This window comes from Lagopus muta, chromosome 8, assembly GCF_023343835.1.
Source record: "Lagopus muta isolate bLagMut1 chromosome 8, bLagMut1 primary, whole genome shotgun sequence".
NCBI classification, from domain to species: Eukaryota; Metazoa; Chordata; class Aves; order Galliformes; family Phasianidae; genus Lagopus; species Lagopus muta.
Genome location: NC_064440.1, coordinates 20,740,579 through 20,767,468, shown reverse-complemented (window position 1 = coordinate 20,767,468; position 26,890 = coordinate 20,740,579). Strand labels below are relative to the sequence as shown.

General features: G+C 54.3%; 3 protein-coding genes across 3 annotated transcripts; all 3 read right to left on the bottom strand.

The window, feature by feature from the left end:
- Positions 1–564: 564 nt before the first annotated feature.
- On the bottom strand, positions 565–2,880 carry LOC125696781 (homeobox protein Hox-D1-like). Its single transcript, XM_048952896.1, has 2 exons — positions 2,507–2,880; positions 565–2,380 (listed from the first exon to the last, which is right to left on the bottom strand). Exons 1-2 carry the CDS (start codon positions 2,868–2,870, stop codon positions 2,124–2,126), a joined length of 621 nt encoding a protein of 206 aa, XP_048808853.1. The 5' UTR covers positions 2,871–2,880; the 3' UTR covers positions 565–2,123.
- A 6,698-nt stretch (positions 2,881–9,578) lies between these two features.
- On the bottom strand, positions 9,579–15,381 carry HOXD3 (homeobox D3). Its single transcript, XM_048953054.1, has 4 exons — positions 14,939–15,381; positions 14,161–14,244; positions 10,737–11,288; positions 9,579–10,437 (listed from the first exon to the last, which is right to left on the bottom strand). The coding sequence occupies exons 3-4, from the start codon at positions 11,227–11,229 to the stop codon at positions 9,689–9,691; spliced, it is 1,242 nt and encodes a 413-aa protein (XP_048809011.1). The 5' UTR covers positions 11,230–11,288; positions 14,161–14,244; positions 14,939–15,381; the 3' UTR covers positions 9,579–9,688.
- A 4,925-nt stretch (positions 15,382–20,306) lies between these two features.
- Positions 20,307–25,887, bottom strand: HOXD4 (homeobox D4). The gene is made up of 2 exons (XM_048953055.1): positions 24,477–25,887; positions 20,307–24,178 (listed from the first exon to the last, which is right to left on the bottom strand). The coding sequence occupies exons 1-2, from the start codon at positions 24,883–24,885 to the stop codon at positions 23,874–23,876; spliced, it is 714 nt and encodes a 237-aa protein (XP_048809012.1). The 5' UTR covers positions 24,886–25,887; the 3' UTR covers positions 20,307–23,873.
- Between the last annotated feature and the right edge of the window lie 1,003 nt (positions 25,888–26,890).

The window sequence follows — 26,890 nt, the reverse complement described above, 5'->3', positions numbered from 1 at the left end:
TCAGACCAGCAAATTCATTCAGACAGCCATAAAAGGCTTGTAAGGTCTCATCTTAATTTGCAAGTAAATCTCCATATATTCAGGCTGTGCCACTTTGATACAGAACTGTGCTGTACTACAAGGCTGGCACGTGTATTTACTTAGTGGAGAAAATATATGGCATGGAAACTCTCTTTATGAAAGACTTTGTGTGGTCTAACGGCCTGATTCAGCACAGTGAAACCAATGCGAACCTTTCTGCCTGTTTTGGGAATGCAGGAACGTGCCACCAATGTGGAAAACATTCCTCGGGTTGGGAGTGACCAGCACAAATGTCAAAATCATTAAGAAAATAACAGGCTGACAGACCAGCAGCCCCACAGGCATGTGACACATTTGCAGGCAACTGAAAACACAGCTGTTGTCTGAAGATTGTGTGTGAACCAGATGCTCTTAGAAAGCTAGAGGCTATCCTGTTGCATGTAGATGTGTTGTGTTTCTTCAAATCTACTAACAGTGGATTTGGTGTAAAATATACCTAAAAAGGAACTGAAAAGAGCTGGTTTGTAATTGATTTGCTTTTAATAATTATATGTAATGTAATATCAATGAACTTTATCACATCTTGCTTTATTCTAAATAGCTTCTTCTCAAAAACAGCTGGCAGGAATAATATTTCCTGTTCTTTAATAAATGATGAACAGAATAAAAGCTTGTTTGGGGCCAGTGCTTTACCAAGGGACTGCCCATCCTTTATTTTGGAGGTTTGTATCTTGGTACAAATTTCATACCAGCAGCTCCACCCTGGGAATTCCTTATGGTTGGTTTGTTTGTTTGTTTTAACCTGTGAAGTGCATCAGCTCTTTGGAAGTGAGCTGTAACACTGTGCACAAAACCTAAATGTCTCTGTGTGCAAGCATGGCCATGAGCCCCTGCCTGGGGTATGGTGTGTAACCAGAACAGAAATCCCAGCAGCTGGTGGTAGCTGGAGCTGCTTTCCAGGTCCTGCAGATCCCTTTCTCAGTGCTATGCTTTTCTTTCACCTGAGTGAAATCCAAAGCAAACTCCCAAGCTTTATTGTCCCCTGAATCCAGCTGGCATTCTTATCTGTGTGACCGTTATACATTCCCAGTCAGCAGCCAGGTGATGGAAAAGCCTTTGAATCCAGCTTCTCTGTCTACTTCAATACCATCATTTCACCACTGGGAAAGGTGAAATGCAGAGAAATGAGGATTGCTGGTGAATGTTGCACTGAAGTGGAGTAGCTGGGGTTGTCACCACTCTGGAACTGGTTCTCTGAGAGAGCGACCCAGGAACTCCCGTGCTCTCACTGGCAGAGGTCTGCAGTCAAACCCAAACATCTTGATGTGCTTTAACAGCTCTTAGTGTTTGCAAACTGTCTTAATATGGTAACTTTTCTTTAGACGTTAGGTACAGTAAGGCTTGGGAGAGCCCCAGTCTCATGGGAGGCTCTACACTGTCCTTGTCCTCATACTAGGAGGCAGCAGAGTGGGTGCTGGCCCTGCAGGGGGCATGCAGGGCTGCCTTTCTCCTAGTGAACCTGTTGTTTGAGGTTTCTCTCACAGATTTTGTACTAAATCAGCCACATATCAAGAGGGCATGGAAACTAGTGAGGAATGAGTACAAGTAAGCTCTCTTCATGCCAGTTTTGCAGAGGGAGGGAGGAAGATGGGGATACTTTTCTAAAAAGGGATTTTTGCTACACTTGCTAATGGCATACATTCCCCCCCCCCTTTTCCTGCGAGGGGAGAATCGTCCTGTTCTGCTTTGCCCCGATGGGGACCGGCCCCCGCTGCCCCCCGGCCCGGCCGAGGCACCGGGCACGGCTCGGGGAGGCGGCGGGGCAGGGCTACGGCTCCAGCCGGAGGCGGCCCAGGGGAGCCCGGGCCGGGGGCTGCGGTCCTGCCCGCCCCCAGCTCCGTATCGGCTCTGCGGTGCGGCTCTTCGAGGCTCTCTTCCGGCTCTTTCGTCCCCCCGCGAAGCGACGAAGTTGAGCGGCGATGCTTCGTAGCGACCGCTCTCTCCGATTATCCCCATCAGTACAACGGGAGTAAAGCAGCGGCGGTGCGGAGAGGAGCGCGGAGCCTCCCGCAGCATCCCCGCGGCGCGCCGTGGCGGCGGGCTCAGGCGGTGCCGCTCGGGGCTGCCCGGGGCGCTGCGGTGGAGCCGGGCAGCGCCTCTCGCTCGCGCTTCTTCTGCTTCATGCGGCGGTTCTGGAACCACACCTTCACCTGGGCGTCGCGGAGGTGCAGCGAGCGGGCCACCTCGAGGCGGCGGGCCCGCGACAGGTAGCGGCTGAAATGAAACTCCTTCTCCAGCTCCGTGAGCTGCCGAGTGCTGAAGCCAGTGCGCAGGGAGTAGGCTGGGGGCGCCGCGCTGCCTGCAACGCCGAAAAACACCGAGAAACAGCGCGCTTCGGCGGGGGCACGGAGGGTAAGGGCGGGGGTCTGGGCAGAGGGAGCAGAGATGAGAGTGAGCCCCGCCCGCGCCCCGCCGCCACACTCACTTCTGCCGGGCGTGCTCCGCTTCATCCGCATCCACTCGAAGGCGCGGGGCTCCGGCGGGGCCGCCCCCGGGGTGGGACAGCAAGAACGTGGCTTTTCGGGCTCCGGCGACGTCGGGCGGCCGCTCCCAGCGCAGAGGGACTCGGCGGGACCCGGACACGTGGCCCCGCGGAGCTGCTGGCAGCCGGAGGCAGGGCTGGCCGCGTACCCCGCCGCCCCGACGCAAACAGCCAACGGAGGATGCGCGGAGCTGGCCGCTGTGCTCAGCACTGGGAAGGCGTCGAGCCCCCGCCGGGAGCAGGGGGACGGCGGGGTCCCGTGGCACAGCCCGGGCGAGAGGACGATGGGGAAATAGCCCAGGTCCATGCCTACGCGGACAGCACCACGCTACCCCCCACCCCCCGACGGGGCAATATTGCCCTGATATAGGGCCGGAGCGGAGGCACGTCCCGCCCCGCGACCAATGGGAGCCCGGCGGGGGCAGCCCGCACCGGGTATCCCGGGCGCCTCCGGTGCCCTGCCCGCTCCCTGCTGCCCGCGGTCGATGCGGGGGCAGCGCACCTCGAGCGCCCAGGCGTGACCCTACGACGGTCTGGCCTTGAGACGGAGGGGACGGCGCCGGGAGTCGGGTGGCCGTTCTCTTCTCAGCCCTCCCGGGACCGCTAGGGATCCTCCACTCGCCGGAGCTGCCGCTGTCTTCGGAGCCGCTCGCCGAGAGTTTGGAGAGGAACCCGCACCTCCACGCCGCCCGGATTCGTGTCCCTTTGCCCGGCACGTCTATCCCCTCCCGGCCTGGGGAGCACCCGCGTCTGTCAGCACCCGGGGGGGGGGAAATGCTGTACCTCCCGACGCTTAATGGCCTCTCTCCATCAGATAAGTGCTCCGAGGGCTCTCCAAAGTGAATCCCCGTTCTCTCCGTGCTAATGGGCTTTCACTCTTCCCTTGGCAATTCGGCGTTGCTTACTGAATGTTCACAGCTGGCACGGGAAGTTCACGGAGCAGCAGCGCGGGAATGCAGCCAGTTGTGCTGCCCAGCTAAACCTCCGGCTCAGCCTCCTGCTCTTCTCCGTGAATGGCAAAGAAGCGGGGCTATAAGCCCCGGACTCCGACAGTGATCACCTTTCCCTGACTGGCGACTACCTGGGAGGCTGGACCGTCGGTCTGAGCTACCTAAGGCTCTGTTTGGATGCTGTTGGGTTTTGTCCAACTCCTAAAACTGAAAGTCATGTCAATGCTGTTCAAAAAGGCAAAAGGCAGAACGCACATGAGCTCGGCTGACCTGGGACTGGACAAACGAGGGACACAAGGAGGGCTGCATTATGCAGTTTTGACTTAAGCTTTGACTTAGTTTAGCTTTCTCAGTTTTAGGAGGTGGCTATGGATAACTGGGAAATGCAGAAGTTGCAACTTACTACAGAAATATTTTGGTCCTCAACAAAGGCATGAAATTAAAACCCCTTCACCCGTCATCCAACAGCTGGCTGGTGGCAGTGAAGGAACAGCATGGGGAGACATGATCAGAGCATTTCACTGGCAGCCTCAGCTCCTTCCCATGAGGGTTTGACTCTGCTCAGCCTCGGCTGCCCCACCATCGTGCCCCACTGGTGGCACTGCTTCTGAGCCAGCACGCTTTGCTTCCCTCCACGGGGAGGGACACATCCCTGGGGCTGGTGGACACAAGATGGTAAGGGCACAGGGACACTTCCTTGCACATGGGCTCTGAATGGCAGAGAGGCTTTCTAACAGCCCTGCTTTCTCCCCAGTGCATCCAGCCCATCTGCTGTGAGAGCGAAGGCTGGTACATTGCTGCTTCATTACTCGAGACTGAGCATCTTCAAACAGAACCCTCACTGTAAGCCCAGAGCCCTATAGCTACAGGCACAGCTATGGGCTGTGCTGCCCCAGTGCACTAACAACATGCTATCACTTACACCACCATGCTCAAAGGACAAAGGTGTCAGTTAGAAGTGTTTAAATCAAATATACCTGCTTCAGAAACCCTAAATGTTGAGGGAGGGGTTAAATTCTAGGTGAAGCTTGCTCAGCACATCCAAGGCAAGCAAATAGGTTTAGAAAATGTCATTTTCTGACCAAGCAGAGGTCTGGAAACACCATGCTTCCTTTTTAGCAAAGAAAGCTGTCCAGTAAAAAAGCATCTGCTCCTTCAGGGTCCCCTGCTGCAGAAACTCCCACTGCAGCAAAGCAAGCAGCGCTGGCTCCAGGGGAGGGCTTCTGTTTGCAGAACACAACTGCTCTGATTACACCTAAAACTGTGTTCTAAATGCTAAAGCAAGGGCAGACCGTGTTAATGCTAACATATGATCTTCCCATTCACCCATCTGGATCCTCTTACCGAGTTTCTCATTTGTTACCTGTTTGTTTTTGCACAGCTGCTCAGGGATGAGGAAAGCAGAAGCCACTGCTGAACACAGGCACAGTGTCTCCCGTTGCCACTGACTTTTGAGGAGTGAACTGCAATTCTCTAAGGTCCCAGATTTCACAGTACTCTGAGCAAAAGTCCTGGTGATGGGATGCTGAGCGACTGCAGATGTTTTTTGGTGAGAGGTCTGTTGGATAAGAACCTCTGCAAGTTTGAGGAGTAGGAAGAAAAATAGTTAGATAGAAGCATGGGGAGAATATGAGGGCTGCCAAAAGGAACATATGGCTGTCCAGGAACTCAGCAGAGCAGTGACAGTGTGAGCCAGGGAAACTGCTGGGGCAGAGACCTCTGGGGGAGCAATGGGACCAGCCAGCCCTTTGCCAGCGCATGTGCTGGAGGCAGTGGCAGCCTCATGCCCGAGGCACTCCTCCAAGACAGGGTCCTGGAGCTGCTTGGAGCGAGCATCCATACAGAAAAACATGCAGATCCCTGAGAAGAACTTGGGGTACGTGGGGATGTGTATCCATCCCTGAACCTGGAATACACACAGTGGTCAGCCATCAAAGGACCTGCAGAGGAAGGCTGCTACAGAAAGAGAATCTCTGGGAAGTTTGTTTTATAGAGTATGGCTAAAAACAGGAATGTACAGAGGCCCCAGGGCAAAGAGGGGAAACACTGCTGCTGCAGTGGGCAAGCAGGCTCAGTTCCATCATACACAGGCAGGCAGAGCATCACTTCCTGAGGAAGGTGCGTCTTCCTCTTCCATCAACACCTGCGTGCCATGGGCCCCCCATTCCGAGCTGACCCCAGGCTGTGCAGTGAGGCTGGAGCAGGGAGCTGTGCTCTCCCAATGCATGTCATTCACTACTGGGATCCTTTGCATGAGCACCAAGAGGAAATGCTCTCCTCCTGCCAAGGCTCCCCTGGCAGAGGGATGTCCCTACAGGCCCAGTGCCATGTCACTCCCCATTTGCTATCCTATGCCATGAATTTGGTAGGAAGGAGAAGTTATGAGTATGGATCATTCAGAGACACTGCCCATCAGCAAATAAAGAAAGCGAACATGGGCCCCAGGGGCTCAGTCACATCCTGTCGGCTGGGAGCTGTTACTGGGGGCACTCCAGCCCCAGCCCAGGCACTGCCAAATGGGTTTGCTCGAGTTGCACTGAGCTGACGGAGGAGGAAGGGCTGTGGTGAAGAGCTGTGCGGGCTGTGATTGATGAACGCTCAGATCCAGCCCACTCCTCCCCGCCAGCCCCACTCCCCGAGAGGACCAATGCTCAGCCCCACTGGGCGTTCAGTCCACAGAAATTCTGCTTGAACTCCGTTCTGGAAACAGAAGAGGTAGCCCTTCGTAGTCCGCAGCATCGCACTGTGCCCCACCAGCCACATGGCCGCCGGCTGTCCTGGCAGCTCTGGCCCTTTGTGCTGCCCGTCTGCTCGCCGCCTTTGTTCCTTCAGGGCTGTGGCAGCCCAAGCGGGTGCGCAGGCAGCCGTCCCATTGGGCACACCACGTGGCACGTGGCAGGATGGAATGGCAGCCTGGGCTCCTTCCAGCTGCCACCAGTCACCTCTCAGCAGCAGCCCGGCAGCTTCCATCCCCTTTCCCTGTCTTTTTCCTGAGCAAATTCCCTTCTTTGCCCAGATCTCCCTGCAGGCAGCTCCACAGGGCTAGCACGATGCTGGCGTTGTGCAGGGACCCCAGAGCTGAGTCCTGCTGGAGCAGTGGATCTCCAGTTGCCCTGCTGGTGCCCAGCAAGCCAGAGTCCTCTGGTCAGTGCTGATGGGGTCCCCAGTTCAGGCATGGTCCCATGCTGCAGCCACTTGGGGGGGACTGGGTCTGATGATTTGCAGTGATCTTGCCAATGGTGCAGAAGGCATTTAGCTTTGTTAGCCCAGCCCCACACAAGTGGCATTTTGCCATTCAGGAGTGGGCTGCTGTTAGGATGAGACCAACAAGCAGAGATACAAAGCCCATGAATGCAATCAGGAGTACAGTCTCACTGAAGCCTGGGACACCTGGTGTCCCCCTGTTGGAGCTGTCAGAGTTCCCAGCTCCAGTTCAATGCTGTGGATTCTGCAGCAGGGTGCAGGGCTCTGCCTGCAGAGAAAGGCAAGGCTGTGTGAGCCCCAGGACTGGCCTTGGCCACTGAATTGTGAGTCAAGGGGTAACCAGGGCTCAGTGCATCAGATGCTGCTGCAAAGCAACTGAGTTCCTCCTGAGCATGAAAGGAGCTCCTTTGTAATTTATGAGTTCTAAACGATGGGCCAAGAATAAGTGTGGCCTGTGCCAAAGTGTCTTTCTCCTCTAGATTGCTGATGCTTGTACAAACATTGTAAAAGTGCCAGCGGTCTCACTAAAGTAGCATTACTTCTAATAATTAGGTTATCATCGTGGGCTTCTGCTGTGTTACAAACGAGATGCCTCTGCCAGAGCCACAGAGATGAAAGTGAATTTATTCACAGCAAGCCCCCTCACACACGCTCCTCCTCCTCCTCCCCGCTGGAGACCCAGCGTACAAATCCTGGCTCAATGTGAGCAGGGCCAGGGCCAGCAGGGTGACACTGTGCGAGTCAGCCCTTCCTCCCCCGGGCAGGGAACAGCTTTGTGAATAAACTGATGGTGTAAAGCAGAGCTACCGCTGCTCAACAAACAGCCCCAAGCAGGAAGGTGGGAAGCACCTGGGAGCGGTGTGCTGGGCTGCACCCGAGTGACCCCCAGGAAGGGAGCTGCCCAGGCCTTGTGCAGCATGTGAGACACATCGTGGGTGGAGAGCACACAAAAGGATCTGCATGGAGTTCTCCAACCCTGGTGCATCGATTACAGAGGGGTTTGGAGATACAAACATATCTACATATACAGAACATTACAGAAGTGTATCTCGTGAGTAGTGTCCAGCCTTACTTTCCACATTGTTGTACATTTCAGTCACTCCTGCATGGATCTTCTAAGAGAGTTTGTATGAGGACTTTAATAGAAAACAATGTTAGGGCTCAGAATGGTTAAAATATGTCTCCAATCAAAGTAGTTTATTCTGTTCTGGTTTGTTTACAGATCTACAACACATATATCCAAATCCGCTTGGGTCAAAGTGAAATTTAACAAAAGATACACTTCTCAACGCGGCACAACATCGCTCAAATCGCACAGAGGGCAAAATAAAACCCCAAGTAACATTTTGTACCGTTGCTGTCTGGCCAAACACCAACACCAGAAGGTAGGGAGGAGAGCGGGGAGGGGAAAGAACGAAGGAAAAGAAGAAAGAAAGGAAAATGTGGCTGTGTTGGCCAGAACTGGAGGAGTTAACGCGTTTCTCACAATGGGAATTCCAGGTTCTGTCTTAGAGGATGCAGAAGGAGCTGCAGTGTTTGCAATCTGCAAAGTGAGCATCAGAGAGCTTTGTGAGGAATGCAAAGATTTGGTTAATCTTTAACTCGATGCTTCTAGCGACAGATATGGCAGCCTTCTCAGGGCGATGTGTGCCATCGGGAGGAGACCTCAGTGCTTTAAACAGGAGTATCTCTGTGAGCCCAGTGAGGGGTTCAACACAACTGCGTAACTAAAGAGGAGGAAACTCGAGGTTTCAGAGCATCTTTCCCTTTTCTCCTTTCTTTTATTTTCCTTCCTGTCTTATATTTTTCCCATTCTCCTCATGCATTCGCTTTCCCACTCGTGGCAGAGACAGCTGGGACCATCCTGGCCAGGAGCCCCAGACCCGGCTGCACGTTTCTGATTGTCAATTTTCTTTCAAAGTTTATTTTTATTTTTTAATGATAAAAAACAAGACGAAAACCTCGGGCTTCCAAAGATGTCTACAAAATTGATTTATGGTTAGTATAAAGACAACAGTATAAATAACAAAGGAGGCGGCAGCTGCTGCACGGATTGCTATGGAGACCCTAATGAAATTAGCGCTATCAGAGGGTGTGGGGTTTTTTTTCCTTTTTTTTTTTTTTTTTTTTTTTTCCCGCTAAGCTTCTAATTTCTTTCCTATTTCAGATAGCCAGAATGCAATTTAAAAAAAAAAAAAATAGAAAAAGTAAACAGCCCACCGAAAGAAGGTGTGCTCTTGTACCCGGTCAATAAATAGGCGCGATGCTCCGCGGGCAGGGCCGGCTCTGCACCCACCGCGGGGCCGGCCCGGCGAAATAAATACCCGAGAAATAATTCCCTTTTCTTCTTTCTTCGTGAAGTGTAACGGCTCCTTGCGTGACGCCGCGGTTTCTTTCACCCTATTAATGACTTACGACTCGCTGTCTTAATTAATCCTTACACAAACTACGAACACCAGCCACGGTTACGACTGCTCACCACTACGCTCCCAACGGCTCGGGCCGGGCGTGCTGACGGGCGGGGCGGCCCTGCGTCGGGCTCCCGAGTGTCGGCGAAGAAACTCTACCAAAAGCCACATAAATACATTAAGACGAGGATAAATAATCAGTGATACAAAAATGTCTCGCTTTCAAATAATAAATAGGTATCGTTTAGTCCGATGCGATCCTTACGTTACGGAGGAATTCATAAATTAACTTGTCGGAAATAAGCTGGGCGCTCACAGCTGCTCTAACACACCTCAGCGCGATGCGCTGCTACCTCTACGTGATCCCTACGACTTACCTCGGGCACACCGCTACCAGCTACCAGTCCCCGGGTCGCGGCGTATTGCACTGCCGTGCTCCGAGTGGCTCGGAGCAGCAAAGGGGCGGCCCCGGGGGGCACGCACCCGCCCCGTCGGCCCCGTCCCGTCGGAGGAGTGAGGTAATAGAGGCGAGCCCGCTCCGCTCGCCGCCGCCGGCCCGGCCGCTACAGGTGCGTGAGCTTGGGGGCCTCCTGCAGCCGTCCCTGAGACGCGTGGTGCGAGGAGAGGTCCGTGTAGGTGGGGTGGGGGTCGCAAGGTCCGTGGTGGTGGCCGCCGGGGATCTGCGCTGCGCAGCTGTAGTCCACGCTGGCGGAGGAGGGATGCTGCAGGTGGCCCAGGTTGAAGACGGGCCCCGAGGCCGGCATCGAGTCCACGAAGTTGCCCCCGACGTAGACGGGACTGCCCTGCAGGCCGGGGTTGCCGAAGCCGCCGCCGCTCTGCAGGGGGTGCGGCTCGTACTCCGCGCCCGCGTAGCGCTTCTGCTGCGGCAGGCAGCCGCCCAGCGGCGCCGTGTAGGCGGCCAGCCCGTACATGCTCTGCTGCGCCTTGGCGAACGGCGTGGGCGACGGCGCGTCGTAACCCAGGCCGCCGACGGCGGGCAGCTGCCCCGAGTAGCCGGCGTGGGCCGCGCCGCTCAGCGGGGGGCTGCGCTCCGGGGACTGGCCCGCGGGGGAGTGCATGATGCCTTTGGCTTTCTGGTCCTTTTTGTACTTCATGCGGCGGTTCTGGAACCAGATCTTGATCTGCCGCTCGGTCAGGTTCAGCAGATTGGCCATCTCCACGCGGCGCGGCCGGCACAGGTAGCGGTTGAAGTGGAACTCCTTCTCCAGCTCCACCAGCTGTGCGCTGGTGTAGGCAGTGCGCACCCGCTTGGAGGCCGGCCCGGGGGGGCTCTTGTCCTCGCAGCTCTCTCCTGCGGGAAGAGGCACGGAGAGCTGTTGGTCCCCCGCGAAAGCCCCCGGGGTCCCCGGGAGCCCTCCGCCCCTCCCGCTCCGCGTGGGACCGGGGACGGCCGCCCACACCTCTCCCCCCCCGCACCCTTCCCTTCCTTCGCCGCCTCCTTCGGGGCCCTCGGCCTGTGAAGGCTCCGTCGGGGCCGCGCCCGAGAAGACGGGACGGGATTCCCCGGGCCGCCCCCTGCAGCCGGGCTGGGGGCGCTGGGATGCGGGAGAAGGCCGTGGGAAGGACATCGGGCCACGGGGCGGAGGCTACCTGAGGGGGGGCAGGTGGTTTTCTGCTTGGAGTTCTGCCGGGACTCCTTCATCCAAGGAAATATCTGCTTGCTGAGGGTGGCGGAGGCCGAGCCGGAGGCGTTGGGCCCCCCCTTGGCTTTTTTCGGGGGGGGCGCGCTGGAGGGATTGGGCGGGGAGGACGGCGGCAGAGCCGGGGGCTGCTGCTCGCCGATGCCGGGGGGCTGGCTGCCCCCGGGGCCGCCCCCGGCCGTTCGCATGCAGCTGCCGCCCAGCTCGGGGCCCTTGGGGGCCGGGCCGCGGCCGGGCGCGGAGCTTTGCACGGAGCAGGCGGAGCCGGGGTACTCGCCGTCCAGGCCGGCCGCACCGTAGGGCTGCTGGGCCGCGCCGTAGGGGTAGGCATCGGCTTTGCCGTACGTGTAGCCCCCGAAGAGCCCCGCGTTGTCGTAGTAGGCGGTTTTCTGCATCTTGCTCTCTGCGATCGCCAAGGCCCGCGGCCCCTGCTCAAAGATCATTGACCGCCGCCCTGCGCCTCACGTCGTCGGCCCGGGCCACTCGCCGCCGCGGGAGCCACCTGGGGAGGGGGACAGCGGGGACACAAGAGACAGCTTCAGTGCGGGGCCGCGAGGGGCCGTGAGGGACACCGGGGAGAGAGAAGGGACACTGGGGGTGGAGTAAGGAGCGTCGGGGAAGGAGCGAGGGACACCGGGGAAGGAGCCACCCGAGAACGATGGCGCTGTGGAGGAGCAGGCACACATGACGGGGTCCAGAGGTCATTTTCTCGAGGCCTCTGGGGACAGACCACGCTCGGGGCCCGGCGGCGGGTGGGTGCCGTCTCCGGAGACCCCCGGGCCCGCACCGGCAGGAACCCCACGGCCGCCTGGCGCCACGCGTGCGCATGGCCGCGCGGGGCTGACATGATGGATGGAGCCGCGCTGCAGCCGGGCGAAGGCAGACAAACCCCGTCCCCTTTGTAAACCCGGCCTTCCTTCTTGCCCGGATTCCTCCGGAGTTAAAGGATAACCGACGCCATTCACTAACTTCTCTTTGCACCATAAAGGATGTCGCAGGTCAGCTCCCCTATTTTAATGCCGTGATGAATTAAAATCCTTCACCCGACGTTTCTCGTCCCTTTCATTCGTCCTCAGCAGAAAGAACCCGAGACACTGAGGATTATTTTTAGGGGATGGTTTTCACTATAGACGCTGGGGACCTCTTTTAAGGGCCTGCGAACTCTCCCCGCTCCTCTCCCCGCCCCCCGATCGGGCTGTTCGAGCTGAAAATGGACGGAGCGAACCCCCCGCGTAGGGCTGTTGGAGCATTTGGGACAGGGTGACACTTTTCCCCCGGCTGCAACGCGGGACTTCTGCTCTTTTATTGCAAGACAGAAACTCGGCCGCCGTTTTGTTACGGCAAAAAAATTCTTAATTCTTAATTTTTCTTAATTTTTCGCTGTGTTTTTCTCGTTGGGATGGATTCTTCTCTAACATTTTCAGTAGTTTTAAGGACTAAGACACTTCGGCTGACTGCATAGTAACTCAGTGTGTCTTAGGAGTTTGTTGTATTTCTACAGGGTTTGAGCCTATTAACACACCAGAGAAAAGTAGCTAGAAAAATTAGAGCAATGTCTGATAATTATCATTTTTCCTGCCCATACTCATGCAGCACCGCAATAGCACCTCTCTTTCCCCCTTGGCAATTGGTACCACCATCCTGACGATGAACCTTCCTAAAATTCCACGCCGGTCACGGCCATGCGGGGGGACTGCAGCCCGGCCAGCCCGCTGCCACCCCGCTCTTCCCAAACAAAGCCTGGGATTATCGGGGGGCCGGGAGGGATGGGGAAAGAGCCCTTTTCCTCTCCTGGAGAATGTTGGTGAAAGAGCATCTAAGGAAACGAGGGGTGGCAATTCAGATGATTTCTAATAAACTGTGATGATCTTGACGGGTCTCGCAAGTATTTTTGTGCAAAATAACTCCGTCGCCCGTTTCTCCCTTCCAGCATCTACGTTTTAGGGAGCTGAGGACTCCCGGTAGCACGGTGCTGCCTTAAGTGTATGCTTTCATGTGCCTCGAAAAATAGAGCTCCCAAAAGGATGGGCAGAATCTTAAGAAAGAATATTGCTGTTAAGCTGTTAAAAGCCTTATTTCTTTTCTGAAATACCAACTGCTTGTGAACTCTGCTTGAACCTACAAAGGAGGCTATGGGCCATAAATCACATGGACAATGCTCAACTGTTCGGTGGCTCATCTTTAGATCTTAAAAAGAGAGAGAGGGAGAGGAGGAGGAAGAGGGAGACCTTCCAGGTTTTGATTTTCCACGAGTGCAGGGCCCAGGGTGATGTTTTTGTAGCCGACACCAAAGCGAGGGCCCGACACTTGGTTCGGCCAGAAACAGCCTCCAGGAAAAAAAGTGACATCCAAATGGCGAGGCCGAGCCGTGGGAGGTGGGCTCGGAGGGTAGGGAGCCGCGGAGTATCCACGGCTGTGCCTCGCATTTCCCTTCCTCCTACCCACAAAGGTTAACCTCATCTGAACCGCCGGGCACGGCGCACCATAATGGGGCTCTTTGTCCCAACGCCGGTTCCAGCGTCTTCGGGGCTCCCGTCCCCCGCTGCACGCCCGCAGAGCCCCGCGCGAGGACGCGCGCCCACCCCACGCGTGTGCGCGGCCGGAGCCGTGGTGCCAGCGCTCCCATATTAAGCAGTTCCCTACTAAAACTTCCCCCGCACTTAATTCCGCTTAGGATCAATATCTCATATGATACGGAATAAATAAAAGGCGGTGAGAGCGGCCAGCGGAGCGGTTATTAAAGCAGCCGGAGCTCTCAGGGTGCATATCAATGCACCTGTCATTGTGGTTTGTAGCAAAATTTATGACTGCGAGTGCTGCGGCAGTAAACGCTCCGGCCAGGAATGAAAAGGAAAACACTTCCCAAGCCCCAGCACTTTCAGAAGTGCAAAGCAGCCTGCGCGTAGGAGGGAGACCGGCTAAAGAATTCCCCACTCGGCACATTTCCCGGCCGCCGGCCCGGAGGGAGCCCCGTATATAAGGGACGCGCCCGAGCCGGCAGCGGCCCGGCCCGCGGGCAGGAGCCCCGGGGACGGCTGCGGGACGGAACGGGACGGGGCGCGGGGCCGTTCGGACAGAGTCGGGGCTGTGCTGAGCCGGGCCGGGGCACCTGCTGAGTGGGACCGCGGGCAGGGCACTGCGGCCTCAGAGAGCAGGCACGGACTCCCCGTCCCCGGGGCGCCCCCCACTTCCCTGGCCGGGCTCGGCTCGCCCATCCTGCTTGCGGTGGGGCCTGCCCGATGCTGCCATAGCTTTGGCCTGCGGAGCAGCGGCTGCGGCACGGGCCGCCCGTTCCCCGCAGCCTCGCTCCTACCGAGGGGCTGCCGCGGCGGGGGAGTGGGAGACTGATGGAAAAGGAAATTTAGAGAACTCACCACACTTTTGTTTTTTCTTGAATTTTGACTTTAACTGTGTGTGTAGGATCTTCAGGTTCCTTTGGATAATCCTTGGGCGCGGACCTGCAACAGAAGTGAGAACTCTCAGCGGAAGCTGTTTTGTTTTGGACTTTCTTCCTTAGGACTTTGTTAATAAACGCACGTCTCGTCCGCAGCCCCTCACCGCGTCTCTAAGTCCACGTCAGATCTTTTACCAGACAAAGGGCAGACGCTTCTCTTCATTTATTAATAACGCTTTGAGAGAGGCGGGGAGCAAAAAAGAAAAAAAAAAAAAAAAAAAAGCGAAATACCCTCGGACTTCCACCGCCTCCACCGCGGCAAGGAAGAAGGGAACGGGGGAACTCGGCCCGGTTCGGGCAGCGTGGGGATGGGACCGGGACCGGGAGGGGACAGGGACGGGGACGGGAGGGGAGAGGCCCCGAGCCAAGGCTCCCGCCGCTCCCCGAGGCGCCCGCCTGCTCAGGGGAGCTCCGAGAGAGCAGAACTACCGCGAGTCCTTCGCTCTGCCCCTCGCTCCCCATCCACCGGCCGAGACAGAGACAGAGAAGCGAAGAAACCCCAACGCTGAAAACACGCCGCAAACGTTTGTTGCTCAAAAGATACATTTTGCTTCTGGTTGTGTAAGGTGTCGAGTCGGGACTTTAAGAACTTCAGAGTGCCAGAAATCCCCCACAAAGAAGCCCGGGTCATTATAAAGACGATATCTCGCAGCCATAAGCCTTTGAAATGACCTTTGGCTCGGATAGCAATAACTCACCCCTTAATGAACAACCAACGGAAGCGCCTCCAATAGCTCACAACACAACAGACCCTACAACTTTCCTCCGCGTCTCCCCAATCCCAGCCCAAACCCGGTAGGATGCGGCGTTACCCCTTCAAATCACCTTAATTTATGCTGGCAAACCGGAGTTGGGGAAGTGGAGCTTCACGATTACACACGGTGCTCTCTCAGGTTCTTGGCCCAGGCCTGTCCCGGGAACGTCTTATATAATATATGCACGTGGGCGTACGTCAACTTCAAGTGCTTTATTTTTTTAAGCAGAGTTCATTAGAAATAGCATTTCGTGGCCTGCGCGAGGAGCGCGTAAGTGGGGCTGCGCAGAGAGCGCACAGCGAGCCCGCTGGTGATGAGCACGGTAAGTTTTCATTTTGTGACTAATTAATTATCGACTTCTCTTCCTTTTCCGAAGCAGCCTCAGAAGCCGCTCTGGACGCGCGTTCCTCGGCCAGGGGCCGCCAACCCCGCACCCTGCAGAGCCCCGGCGCTCTGCAGAGCAAAGGGAACCGGGTGCTGCTCTCCCGCAGTCGCTGCGGAGTTGCCGGAGCTCCGAAGGGGAAATCTTTACGATTATTCAGGCGTGGGCCCAATATCGGTATTATTGAAATTTTAGGTGAAGTTGTAAGTGAGTGCTTCCATCGAGCCAAATGAAATGCTGCTCGCAGTAATTGGATTCAGCTGACTAACTTGGCAGGCCAGCAGCTCGGAGGCATACAGCTAAGAAAAATGTTCGCTGCCTTTAACTTCTCATCGAGCAGAGAAACGCGCAGCAGAAAGACACACACACACACACGCACACATACACACACACACACGCACACAAAAGCCAACAAAAAACAACTTCTTTCTTCCCTTTCCTCTCCTCACTGTCCGTACGCAGCCCTACCCCAATATGATGCGGGGCTCTGCGCAGAGTACCCTCAAACACAGCCTGGGAGCTCCGCTCAGGCCACGGGTCGGGGCCGGGGGAAACCGGCTCTGGGTGGGGGAAGGCAGCCGGGCTGCTGGGAGCTGAGGCCGTTCCCAGCGCATCTGAGCGGCCGCAGCCCTCGGGCACTCCCAGGCAGGCACCGTCCTGCTGCTCCCACCGCCCGAAAGCACCGGGACGGCTTCCCAGAGGATAAATGTCACCGCGAGCTGCAGCGGCAGAAGCCGGGGGCGCGGGCGGCCAGGTAATAGCAAGACTAAAACAACTGGGAGGAAAGGGGGGTTGCAGCCACTGAGCGACAGAAATGTGGGGGGGAAAGGCATGAGAACGCACCTGGCAGGAAGATTTCAGAAACCCAACGGAGGGGCTGCGTTAACAGACGAGCCTGTTTGAGATCGCACGTTACGAATCAGCATCCCCCCCCCCCCCCCCCCCCGCCACGGCAACGAGTATCCTGGTGCTCCATCTTACTTTGCAATGGGAGCATCCAGGAAAGTTGTCTCTCCCCCTTTTCTTTGTTATTTGCAATTCCCTCCCTGAAACCACCGAAAAATGGAGATAGGAGAAGGATGAAGCTTTTCTCCCAGCTCTTGGGAAGGAGTTCGCCTTTTATTTAAGCGGCATAATAAAAGATAGAGCTTAAAGCCTCCAAGGAGGTGGATGTTACTCCACGCGTTATGGGCAGAGATTACAAACAAATACCGGGCGGTCTCCGAATAAAGGTGGTAATGCAGTCCCTGTGGGTAAAGGTCCCGTTTTGCCATGCAGTTCCTTACCTGTATGCCAATTTATCATAACCTGGGCTCCTCACTTTTCAGGATCTGCTCTCTCGCAGTTCTTAGAATACATCCTTCCCCCTTTGTCTGCAGACAGCACTCTCCTAAACCTGTTCCTGCGGTTTTACAGACATTTCCACACCAGAATTCCCGATAGAATGAGAACAAGCACGGGCTCAGCTACCAATAAAAGAGAGCGGGTGGAAATCGGAATTTGGTGGGGTTAAAAAAAAAAAAAAAAATCAACACACGGCCCTTCAGCTATCAGCCTCCCGGAATCAAAGGCAGCAATTGGCCGCCTCTCGTTTTGTTTTGTTTTTAAATCGTGAGGCCATTGATGAATTTTGGGGACGAGCAGGAGAAAACCCTTTATAACCAGAAATATGGGCACTGCCTTCCAATACAGCCGTGTTTGCCCACGTGATGCCTGGAGCAGCTCTCCGGGCCGAGGCACAGCAGCTCCCAGCCGGGCCCCCCCGCGCCCCGCTCCCGGCCCGGGGCTCCGCGCCTCTCCGCACTTACGCGCCCGCCCGAGCGCCGGGAAAAAGGCGAATTCCGCGGGATGTTCCTAGGGCGCAGAAACTGTCGGCGGAGGGAGAGGAGAGGTTTGGGACCGGCCGAGACCCGCGCTGCTCCGGCGGCCGTGCGCCGGGCGGAATGGAGAGCGCGGATTTTTGTTTTCTCCTTCTCCGTCCTGGGAGCAGGCGGGCGGCAGGGACTGGCCCTGGCTGGAGGCTACAGAAGCGTTGGGGAAAAAAACAAAAACAGCAAGAACTCATGACATTGTGCCTTAAGCCTGCCTCCCCGCTCTCTGCACAAGCTGAGAGCAGAGCGAACCCGATATGTATCCGTCATGTGTGCCCACAGAGCTCGCCAGCAATTTCAGCTTGGCGAAAAAAAAAAAAAAAAAAAAAAAAAAAAAATTATTGGGTTCTCTCTTTGATTTTCTAACGTATCTGTAGCTATAAATACACCAGCCCTAATCTAACATCTGCTATGATTTCATTACCATCCAAAGCACGGGGATGTGACAGTAACGTATTGCCCTACGATACCGACCGTAAGTGCATTGTAACATTTATCTAAATTACATTGCTTTTCCTGACTTTGCAAACCAGTTATAAAAAGATTGGAGTCCGGTGATGGAAGCGTAAGTTCTGTGTAAATTATTGTGTACGGCTTCGGATTTATAATCCTATATTTCTTCGAAACGATGCACTTAAATCTCGCCCCGAGTAAGAGGTAATGGTTCTTTATATCCTTTCCGTCTGCCATCTATTTCGGCGTCTGAGCGCTTCGCGGAGACCGGCTCGTGTGCCCCCGCAGCCCTGCACCCCGCGCTGTGTGTGCGGGGCCGAAAGACTGCGGGGTTCGGTGCGGGGCTGCGGGGGCCCTAGGTCCGGCGCCCCCGAGGAAGTCCTGCAGCCGTGGGGCGGCCGCTCGGAGGCTCCGAAAGGGGCCGTTGAAACTACACACGGAGGCCGGCGGGGAGGTGGATGCACCTCGGCACCGCCACCAGAACGAAGGCATCGCAGGGGGACCGCAAAGCTCCTAAGGAAATGTAAATCCTTCGCGCCGGTGGGACTCCGGCTTTGCGCGAATTTGTCTCCAGTAAAGGATCTAAGAGTTCTTCAATCGGAGCATATGTTCATAGAGCAATAAAACAGAAAGATTTACAGTCTCCGCCCGCCCCCCAGCAGCCTCGCACCCTTTCAGGAATTACTTATGATGATTTATAACAACAACTCCGGCAATTGTCAAACTGATAAAATAGCCCGGGCTATATGCGGGAATAAACGCTCTTACGAAGGGGCCGCGATTTATGTTCGGGTCCATTTTACTGCGCCTGTTGGAGGAGTTGGGTTTCCTTCCCGGGCCAACGGGATAATATAAAACTTCATTGATAAAAACGTGGGACTCGCGGTGAAGTAGCGAATCTGTTCCTTAGTCACTACCAAAGCACATAAACATTTGTCATCTTTGAATAATTGAATTAATGTGTTATTGTTTGAATGTATAATTCATAACATAGGAAACTTTGTCTCTGTCCTGCCACCGAAACGGAAGTAATAAAAAGCTGCAATCTCGGATTTTTTTAGAAATTACTCCAGCAAGGACAATAAAGAATATCCTGTTTGCAGAAAGCGTTTCCAGCTGACTCCGGGATTTAAGAGAGAAGCCTCAGCCTCGCGGTCCGTATTTCACGGAGTTCGCGGAGGGTGCCTTCCTATCAGCACAACATCCCCCCCCTCCTCCGATTTTCCCCTATCGATCGGGGACGAGAGGCGCTGCGGGGCAGGGTGCGCGGTTCCCTCCCCGCGGGGCCGGCACGGAGCGCGGCCGGGCAGCAGCGGCGCTGCGGGCGGAGCGGGGCGGCCCTGCGCGCCCGCGGTAGCCTCGCCGTCACACGAGGCGCGGCACGATTTACGACCCCTCTTGAAAAGAAGTTGAGGGCCTCTCGGCGGCGCCGGCAGCGGGAAGCAGATGCCCTGACAGCCGCGTTGTTCCGCCCCGCGCCTCTCCGCACCTCTCCGCGCCCACCGGCAGCCTCTTCTCCGCCGCTCCGCGCCCCGCGTCCCCGCTCCCTGGGAACCAAAGGTCACCCGCTCCGGCTGCCGGCCGCGGCCGGGCTGCGAGCAGGAAGCGGCGTGCCCTATTTGTCACGGGTTTGACAGCTAAGTTCATTAAGGCTGAAATAAGAAGGAATAAAAGCAAAAAACCTTTACGTACCGGGCGGCTGTTTTTTTTTCGGCAGCTTGCACGGAGCTAGGTGTGCGGAGAGAGGGGCTGCGCCCTTTGTATATTATATTCTTGGGATCTCTTCAGTTTTCAAGTCTGATAGAGTCCTTTGCTTGGCAGATTAATGACGACTCCGTGTTTCTTAAGGGACGTGCTGAATTAATTATTTCGAGAATCACGTGGTCAGGACTTGTAGAAATCTATTCTTATCATCTTCCTCGCACTTTGAAATTCTGCCTGTTATGACTGTTCCTAGCACGATTATTTTGGTCTCTGGGCTTGCAAAAGAAAAAAAGGGGAAAAAAAAAAAAAAAAAGAAGAAGAAGAAGGGGGGAGGGGGGGAAGGAAGAAATCAGGGGAAAGGGCCGACCAACATGGCCGTTGGCAGCGGTGCGGCTCCGCGTGGAGAGGTCCCTATGTACTGTACTGTACAGTGCGCGGGGTGTGCTACGGACTGCGCCTCGCCTCTCCATTCTTACCTTAACGACTAGCGGCCATACAGCACGCAGAGCCGTATTGATGTATCGGGGTAACAGGAGGAGCCATTAAACAGCAGAGAGAAAGTATAATCGCTGAATGGGTCTCGGCGCTTAACGCGGGGCTGTGGATGCGCGGCTCCCGCTGCCCCGAGGGCGCACGCGGGCCGCGCAGTGCTTCTCGCCCCTCTACTCGGGATGCGGCTCTTTGGCCCCGTGCCCTGACCGCGCTCCGAGGGGCCGAGTCCTCCCTGGCAGCCCTCCTGGCACCAGCCCAGGGGATGCGGCGTTGGCTGAGGTGCTTGTGCGGGGTTGGAATATAATGGTGTCTGCCCTGGGTGCAGGGGGCAGTCTAAACACTCCGAGCCTGTGTTTCTGTGTGATCTTTCGCTCGTGTCAGGCCAACGAGTGAAACTGAAAGCCGCTCACTGCGCTGTATTTTCAGCTTGGCGTTGCGCCGTATTTTCAGCTTGACGTCGTGCTTCCCGGAGCCACACGTCTGTGAGGGGATAGAGGTGGCTTCAGGTGGGGCTCCCGCTCCCACCACACACGCACATACCCGGCAGTCGTTCTAGGAGGGCTTGTTAAATGCAAAGCAGCAGCAAATGGGTGGCAGGCGCTTTTAACTGCAGCCTCAATGTAAATACAGGCTCCAGCTTGGCCTGGAGTCACACCACGATGGCGGGGCCATCGGCAAACCTGTTCAAAGGGACATTTGGACGGATGCAATGTGGAGTCACTCATCTCTTAGCATGGTAATGAAGGGAGGGACAGGCTTTTTGCACGGACCCGCCTCGTAGGGACTGCTGGTACAAGGTACAAAACAGAATCTATTTCTCTACACCTTTTATTATTTAAAATGTGTATGGAGGGCTTACATCAAAATTACAGGCGACAATTAGTATAAATAACGCTTTAATCAACGGCAGCAAAACATTTGTAAAGTCTGTAAAACATCACACTTTAACAGAGACCAGAGTATTGCTGGGCAACGCGAGCATTTAACAAAGGCTTCGGTACACCATGTTTCATCCATGATGAAAATAAGGGGTTCCCTCTCCCGCATAAAACGACCCTGGAAGAAAGTTAAAAATCATAAAAAATAAATCTCGGGTTCCTTCTCCACGGGAGATAATGGCCAGTGGGTGCTCCTGGTCGTTATTGCCCGCATTCCTGACCCTTCGGAGCATTGGCAGCTGGAATCCATTTATTTGCGTTGGTGCTTTCTGCCCCCAGCTCCCATATTCCCGGGCCTTACAGAGCAATGACAACTCTGTAAACTTGCGGTGCCCCGGCCTCGCTCAAAGGGACGTGCAGAGGGCTATGGGAGCCGCGCCTGCTGAAGCCAACACTCGTCCCGGAGATATTAACATTTCAAAAGGCAATGAGCCAAATTCTGCTCGCAGCTACATCCTTGTTTGACTGTAGTGGGCGGGGGAAGGAAAGCTGGGAGCAGAATTTGGCCCTTTAACTTGGGGAGCGATCTCTCACGATAAGGAGCACAAAGCGAGGTCTGCTTATCCCGGGACATTATTTTCCGGCCTGGCACCACAGAGGCCAAACTTGGTATCTCCCCCCCAAGTACCGCGGTCTCCCCGCTCCGAGCCAACTTGTCACAGACTTTGAGCGAGGGCAGCGGGGGGCCGGGAGGGGTATTTTCAAGGGGAGCAGCCAGAGAGAGGGTTGTTTATTTCTTGCTTTCTTTTCTTCTTCTTCTTCTTCTTTTTTCCTCCCCCTTTATCCTAGGTTCGCATGGAGAAGGGAGGGCTTCGGTCAGCTCCGGAGACGAAACGCAGGAATTGGATGGAACAAAACTTGAAAACTTGCCTGAGGAATTCCCTCCCCAAGCGCCGCTGCGATCTGCTCTCCATGGCAGAGAAAGGGAAGAGCAGTTTGGGTCCAAAAGGTTAAGGGTTTAGAGGTCACTCTTCCCGGCTGAAATACAACTAATCGAATAGAAAATTTGTCCTCTGGGTGAACCTGTTCCTGCAATTTAGCCGAACTTCAGTAAAATACCTTTTCAGCTTCTCAACGTGAAGGCGTCAGAAAAAAAGACGTCTTTACTATGTATGAACTCCGCGCTTTTTGTCGTAGAAACAATGATGCGAATAATGCGGGAATATCCATCTTTAATATCACGACGTGGAGATATTCAAGTATTGCCATGTGCAAGTCTGAGAACTGGGCTAACCCCGAGGAGGAACAAAGAGTTTTCTCCGGGCTCTAAAACAAAAGAGCAAGTCTTACAAGACACTGTGCGGACTACTAGGGATGAGAAAAGGGCAGAAATTAACCGCTGCCCATAGTTAATCCCGCCGAATGCCCTCGTTTTGAAAAGCTCGCCCTTTATTTTCGAATTTATTCATGCCCGTTTTTGCAGTGTTTTCCCGAGTGAGCTGGGGAAGCAGCGAGTCCTCGGTTTAGCACTCAGCCCAGACACGAGCACTTACACCGATGTTTCAACCTCCCTTTACAGAAGTGCAGCTTCAGCACTTGCTCCGGCTTTCCTTCTTTTCCCTTCTCCCTTTAATAATGCGATCATCTAGTTAAAATCTCCATGCGATGGTCCCTCTTCCAGGCTGCCCTCGGGGAAGGGAGATAAGGGCTGAGCTTAGATCGCACGAGCAGGGTGTAAAGGGGCAGGTTTGGCTGGGTTGGGACTCAAAACGCAGGCTCAGCTCACTGCAACTTTGGCACGATACGAGCAGCAGCCATAGGCAAATACGTGGTTTAAGAGCAGCTCTGCTCCCGTGCAAACCTCCCCTCCTTCCCTCGATAACTTGCTGAGATTTTCAACAGTTTCAGCCATGTGTCGAGGGTTGCTTAAGAACAATCACCGCCCATGTGAAAAGAACCCGAACCAAACCTACCCAACAAACGTAACGTAGACCAAAATTAAAAAAAAAAATCTCAATAAACAAAGCACAAAACCGAACCAGCAACCCATACAGCCCGTCCCTCTGTTGGGTAGAAAATAAATCTAAACCCAGCCAGAAATAAGGCATGTAGCTTTGAGCTCTGAACCATCCCAGAAATCACATTGATTTTTCACTCCGGGGTTTTCTTTGTGGTTTATTTTTGCCTTTTAAATGACGTATTGCTGGTTAAAAGTACAGCGCCGAGCAGGGCAGACTTTGGGAAGAGATTTCGAGCCCGTTAGTCCCGGTGGCACACGGTAAGGAGCAGGGACGCTTCTCCACAAAGGAAGAAATGCATAAAATGGGACCAGAAAGTTGTGTACGTTCAAGACAAGTAAACATCATACGTGGGCTCGTGAGACTGGGAAGTAGAGATGCTGCATTTCAGCCCTTTTTCCCATTTTTTGGTTTGACTTTTTTTCTTTTTTTCTTTTTTTCTTTTTTTTTTATCTTCACTCTTCTACGTAACAAATAAATAAATACGCTAACACCATCAGGACACAAAATAACCCGTTTTCACTTAATTCCTATGCACAGCTTCTGAAAATTATGGAAATGAGCGAGTAATTTTCATCACACCAAGAAAGGTAAAGCAGCACAAAAAAAAGTTCACAATCGCGAGTCTTTGTGTTCAAAGAAGGACTATGCCATAAATGTCCTGTCCTCAACTTGCCCCAAAAGCATCGCACTCGCTGCCTGGGATAAAAAGACAATTAAAAGCAAAAATCCCAGAATAAAGCATCGAACCTTCACTTTCAAATCCAAAACTGAAACACGGGACAGTTTCATTTTCAATGATTTATTACTTTTTATGGACAGAAGGTCTCGTTTAATATTTTCCCAATTCCTACTGCCTGTATGATGCTTTTTTTTTTTTCTTTCTTTCTGTGCTAGCGAGAGGCAAATAAAATAAAAGTCCGAAGTAGCGTCATTTAGTCTCCTTTGTACCACAGTACCTTATGGAAAGATGGCAGTTTCTCGACTCCTTGGCTGCTACACGCAGGTTCTGCTTGGATAGTGTCACTTATGTACAGTACTGGTCAGAATCGAAGGATGAAATGGAAAATGTCACCTCTTCTATAAAGTTGTCAAGTCAGTCTGATGGTCCTTGGGAACAGTCTGTAAGTGGGGGTTAGAACCGGAGGAGGAAGACCTGCCCTTAGTGTTGGGCAGTTTGTGGTCTTTTTTCCACTTCATTCTTCTGTTCTGAAACCAGATCTTGATCTGGCGCTCAGAGAGACACAAAGTGTGCGCTATCTCGATACGGCGGCGCCGGGTCAGGTACCTGTTAAAATGAAATTCTTTTTCCAGTTCTAGGACTTGCTGCCTGGTGTAAGCTGTTCGGGAGCGCTTAGGTTCCCCTCCGCTGTAATTGGGGTTCACTGGGAAAGAAACACGGAGAACTTTACAGACCGAAGGGGGACTTTCCGCCTCGCCTTCCCACGCGGCCCCAGCGGCGCTCCGGCTGTGCCCGGCGCGGCCGTTCCGCGGGGCCGGCTGCTACCGCGGCTCCTGCGCGGAAGAGCCCCGCACGCCGACGGCCTATTTCCTCGGCAATAAAAATTTATGACGAGTGTAATTGGCCGCCTCGCCTTAAAGCCTCGCCAGGGCTCGAGCGAGCATCCCTGAGGACACACGCGGGAGCGGGGTAGAAGAGCAAAGTAAGAAGAGGATCCTTACCCGAGTTAACATGGACTTTCTTCATCCAGGGATAAACTACTGCTGGCTGCTTAACTGCTGACCCGTGGGGGGCTTTGAGGGCTGGCTGCTGGCCGCAGGCTCGGGAGTTGGACATTGGAGGCGGAGGACAATGCTCGGCTTGGCCGGGGAAGTGGCTCGGAGGGGCGGACTGCTCCTGTCCGTGACCCCGCGGCTGCACGGCGGAGCCCTGGGCACCGGCGCAGCCAAAGGGCTGCTCGCTGTAGTTTGACCGTGGGTAGAGCCCCTGGTGCTGGAAATCGGAGCCCTGCGAGGCCCCGTAATACTCGGCCCCCTGTTCGCCTAGGTAGCTGCTCTGCAAATATTCCTCGCAAGGAGGAAATTTGGGATCCACATACTTAGAGTTCACCATATACGAACTCATGGCCATTAATTTCGGAAGGTAGAAAATACTAATTTTTCTCGTGTTGTCTTTTTTTCTCCTTCCATAGAGCCCTCCTACTTGCTGTCAACTGAATAAAGTTAGGCGTGCATGTGACCGGCCCGGCCAATGGGGAGGCGGGGAGCCGATCACCGGATTTGTGTGCGCCTCAGAATTTCCACGAATTTAACTAAATAATATACGCGGAGCTGAGTGACCCCTCCGCGCCGGGGTTCGCCCTCCGGGGCCGATCCCGGAGTTTTGGGGCCATTCCCCGCGTGCGGCCGCCTCCCTGCCCCCAGGTGCGGGCAGCCTTTGTCTGAGCAGAGCCCTCACCTCCCCCCCGCTCGCCCCCCCGCCCCATCCGCCGGGCGGGATGGCCGCCGGGCTCCGGTACGAATAAAACCTCGAGAGAGATGCGGAGCGAGGAGTCGGAGCGGGACTTGAAGGGAGGGAACCGATAAGGAGGCGAGGAAAAGAAAAGACATCAAAGAAGAGGGCAATATGATGTACAATAGACCTGTCCTGTCTTTGTCTCGCAGAGGTCATCCAAAAGTTACCAGAATTTCGTTCTGCTGAATAAAATTAGGCAATCAGTAACTTCTCATTCACTTTTCGACCTCAACACATACGTGTGCACACGTGGGCACACACGCTCGCTCGCACACTCACATACAAAATCTGTGCGTGTGCGTACGAAAGCATCCAGATAACGAGAAACTGTCCACTTTCGGCCACCAAAGTTCAGCCAATTGCACTGAGACGGCTTCTAATTGGGTTACAAACATCACGGGTTTAAAGAGAGAAATTCAATCCTCGCTCATCAACATCCTTCCTGGAGCGCAAGGAAATACGTCCCAGTGAGTCGAGCGCTGCTTTCGCCGCTGTCGTAAATATTTGGGTGAGATTTGGACACACGACAGGGAAATTCTGGCAGCGCCCAGCACATCGGGCTAATTTATGGGGCTTTTGTTGAAGATTCGCTCACTGATTGGCAGACTTCTTTTTTTCTTTTTTTCTTTCCTTTTTTTTTTTTTCTTTTCTTTTTTTTTTTTTTTCTTTTTTTTTTTTTTTCCTGCAATATTTTTTAGATCTCCTGAGATTACTCGTTTAAATCCACAGTCTGCCAGCGGGAGGTAGGGCTGAACGACCAGGGGAATTCTCAGAGACGTTCTAAAATCTGCTTAAATGGGAGATAGGCGGCAAAACTTTGGGGATTTCTCCGTGTTCAACACGCACACGTCTTTTGGTTCCGTTAGTGCCCAAACCCCTGGCCGTCTGCAGAAAGGTGAAGTTTTTGCATCGACCATATATTCCCCTAGAATCGAATCTGTGACTATATGAATATCACACAAATTCGGTTCTACAGGGTATATATAGACAACGTAATAACGTTCTGTTTTCACCTACCCTACAGCAGCTCCCTGCAATCCTTACTCCTTACTGTCTTCTGAGGAATGCCAACTACACGGTGGGGACCGAGCTCAGAAACACGGCTTTGCAGGAAGGTGGGAATACGGGAAGGATTCACGGCTGTTATTATTGACGAAATGAAGCTTTACGACTCTGCACCAACTGATGGTGACGAATTTCAGCTAACACATCCTCACAAGACCTGCTGACGGCTTTAGTGCTCGCCGTTTTCGACCTTGCTACAGAAAACGGACATTCCCAGTAAAAAATCGCTATTTAGAATGTTACTAGTTAAAACCTTACAGGAAATAAAGCGTACACCTATTTGTCCTGATACGAATCTGAAGGCATTTTATCTAGTTAGAATTTTCCCACTCGAGTGAAAAAAAAAAAAAAAAAAAAAAAAAAAAAAAAGGAAAATAAATCGAAACAGAAGTGAAATAGGCGACAGCAGAGACAGCGATGGGTGAAAAAGACGAGGGTAGAGCTGGGGTGAGCGGGTCCGGGGAGCGGGGGGCTGCCACGTTTACCTTGGTGCCATTCTGCTGCTCTATGCGCAACATCATCCCGCGAGAGCCGCAGCGCGCACCCTCCCAGGTTC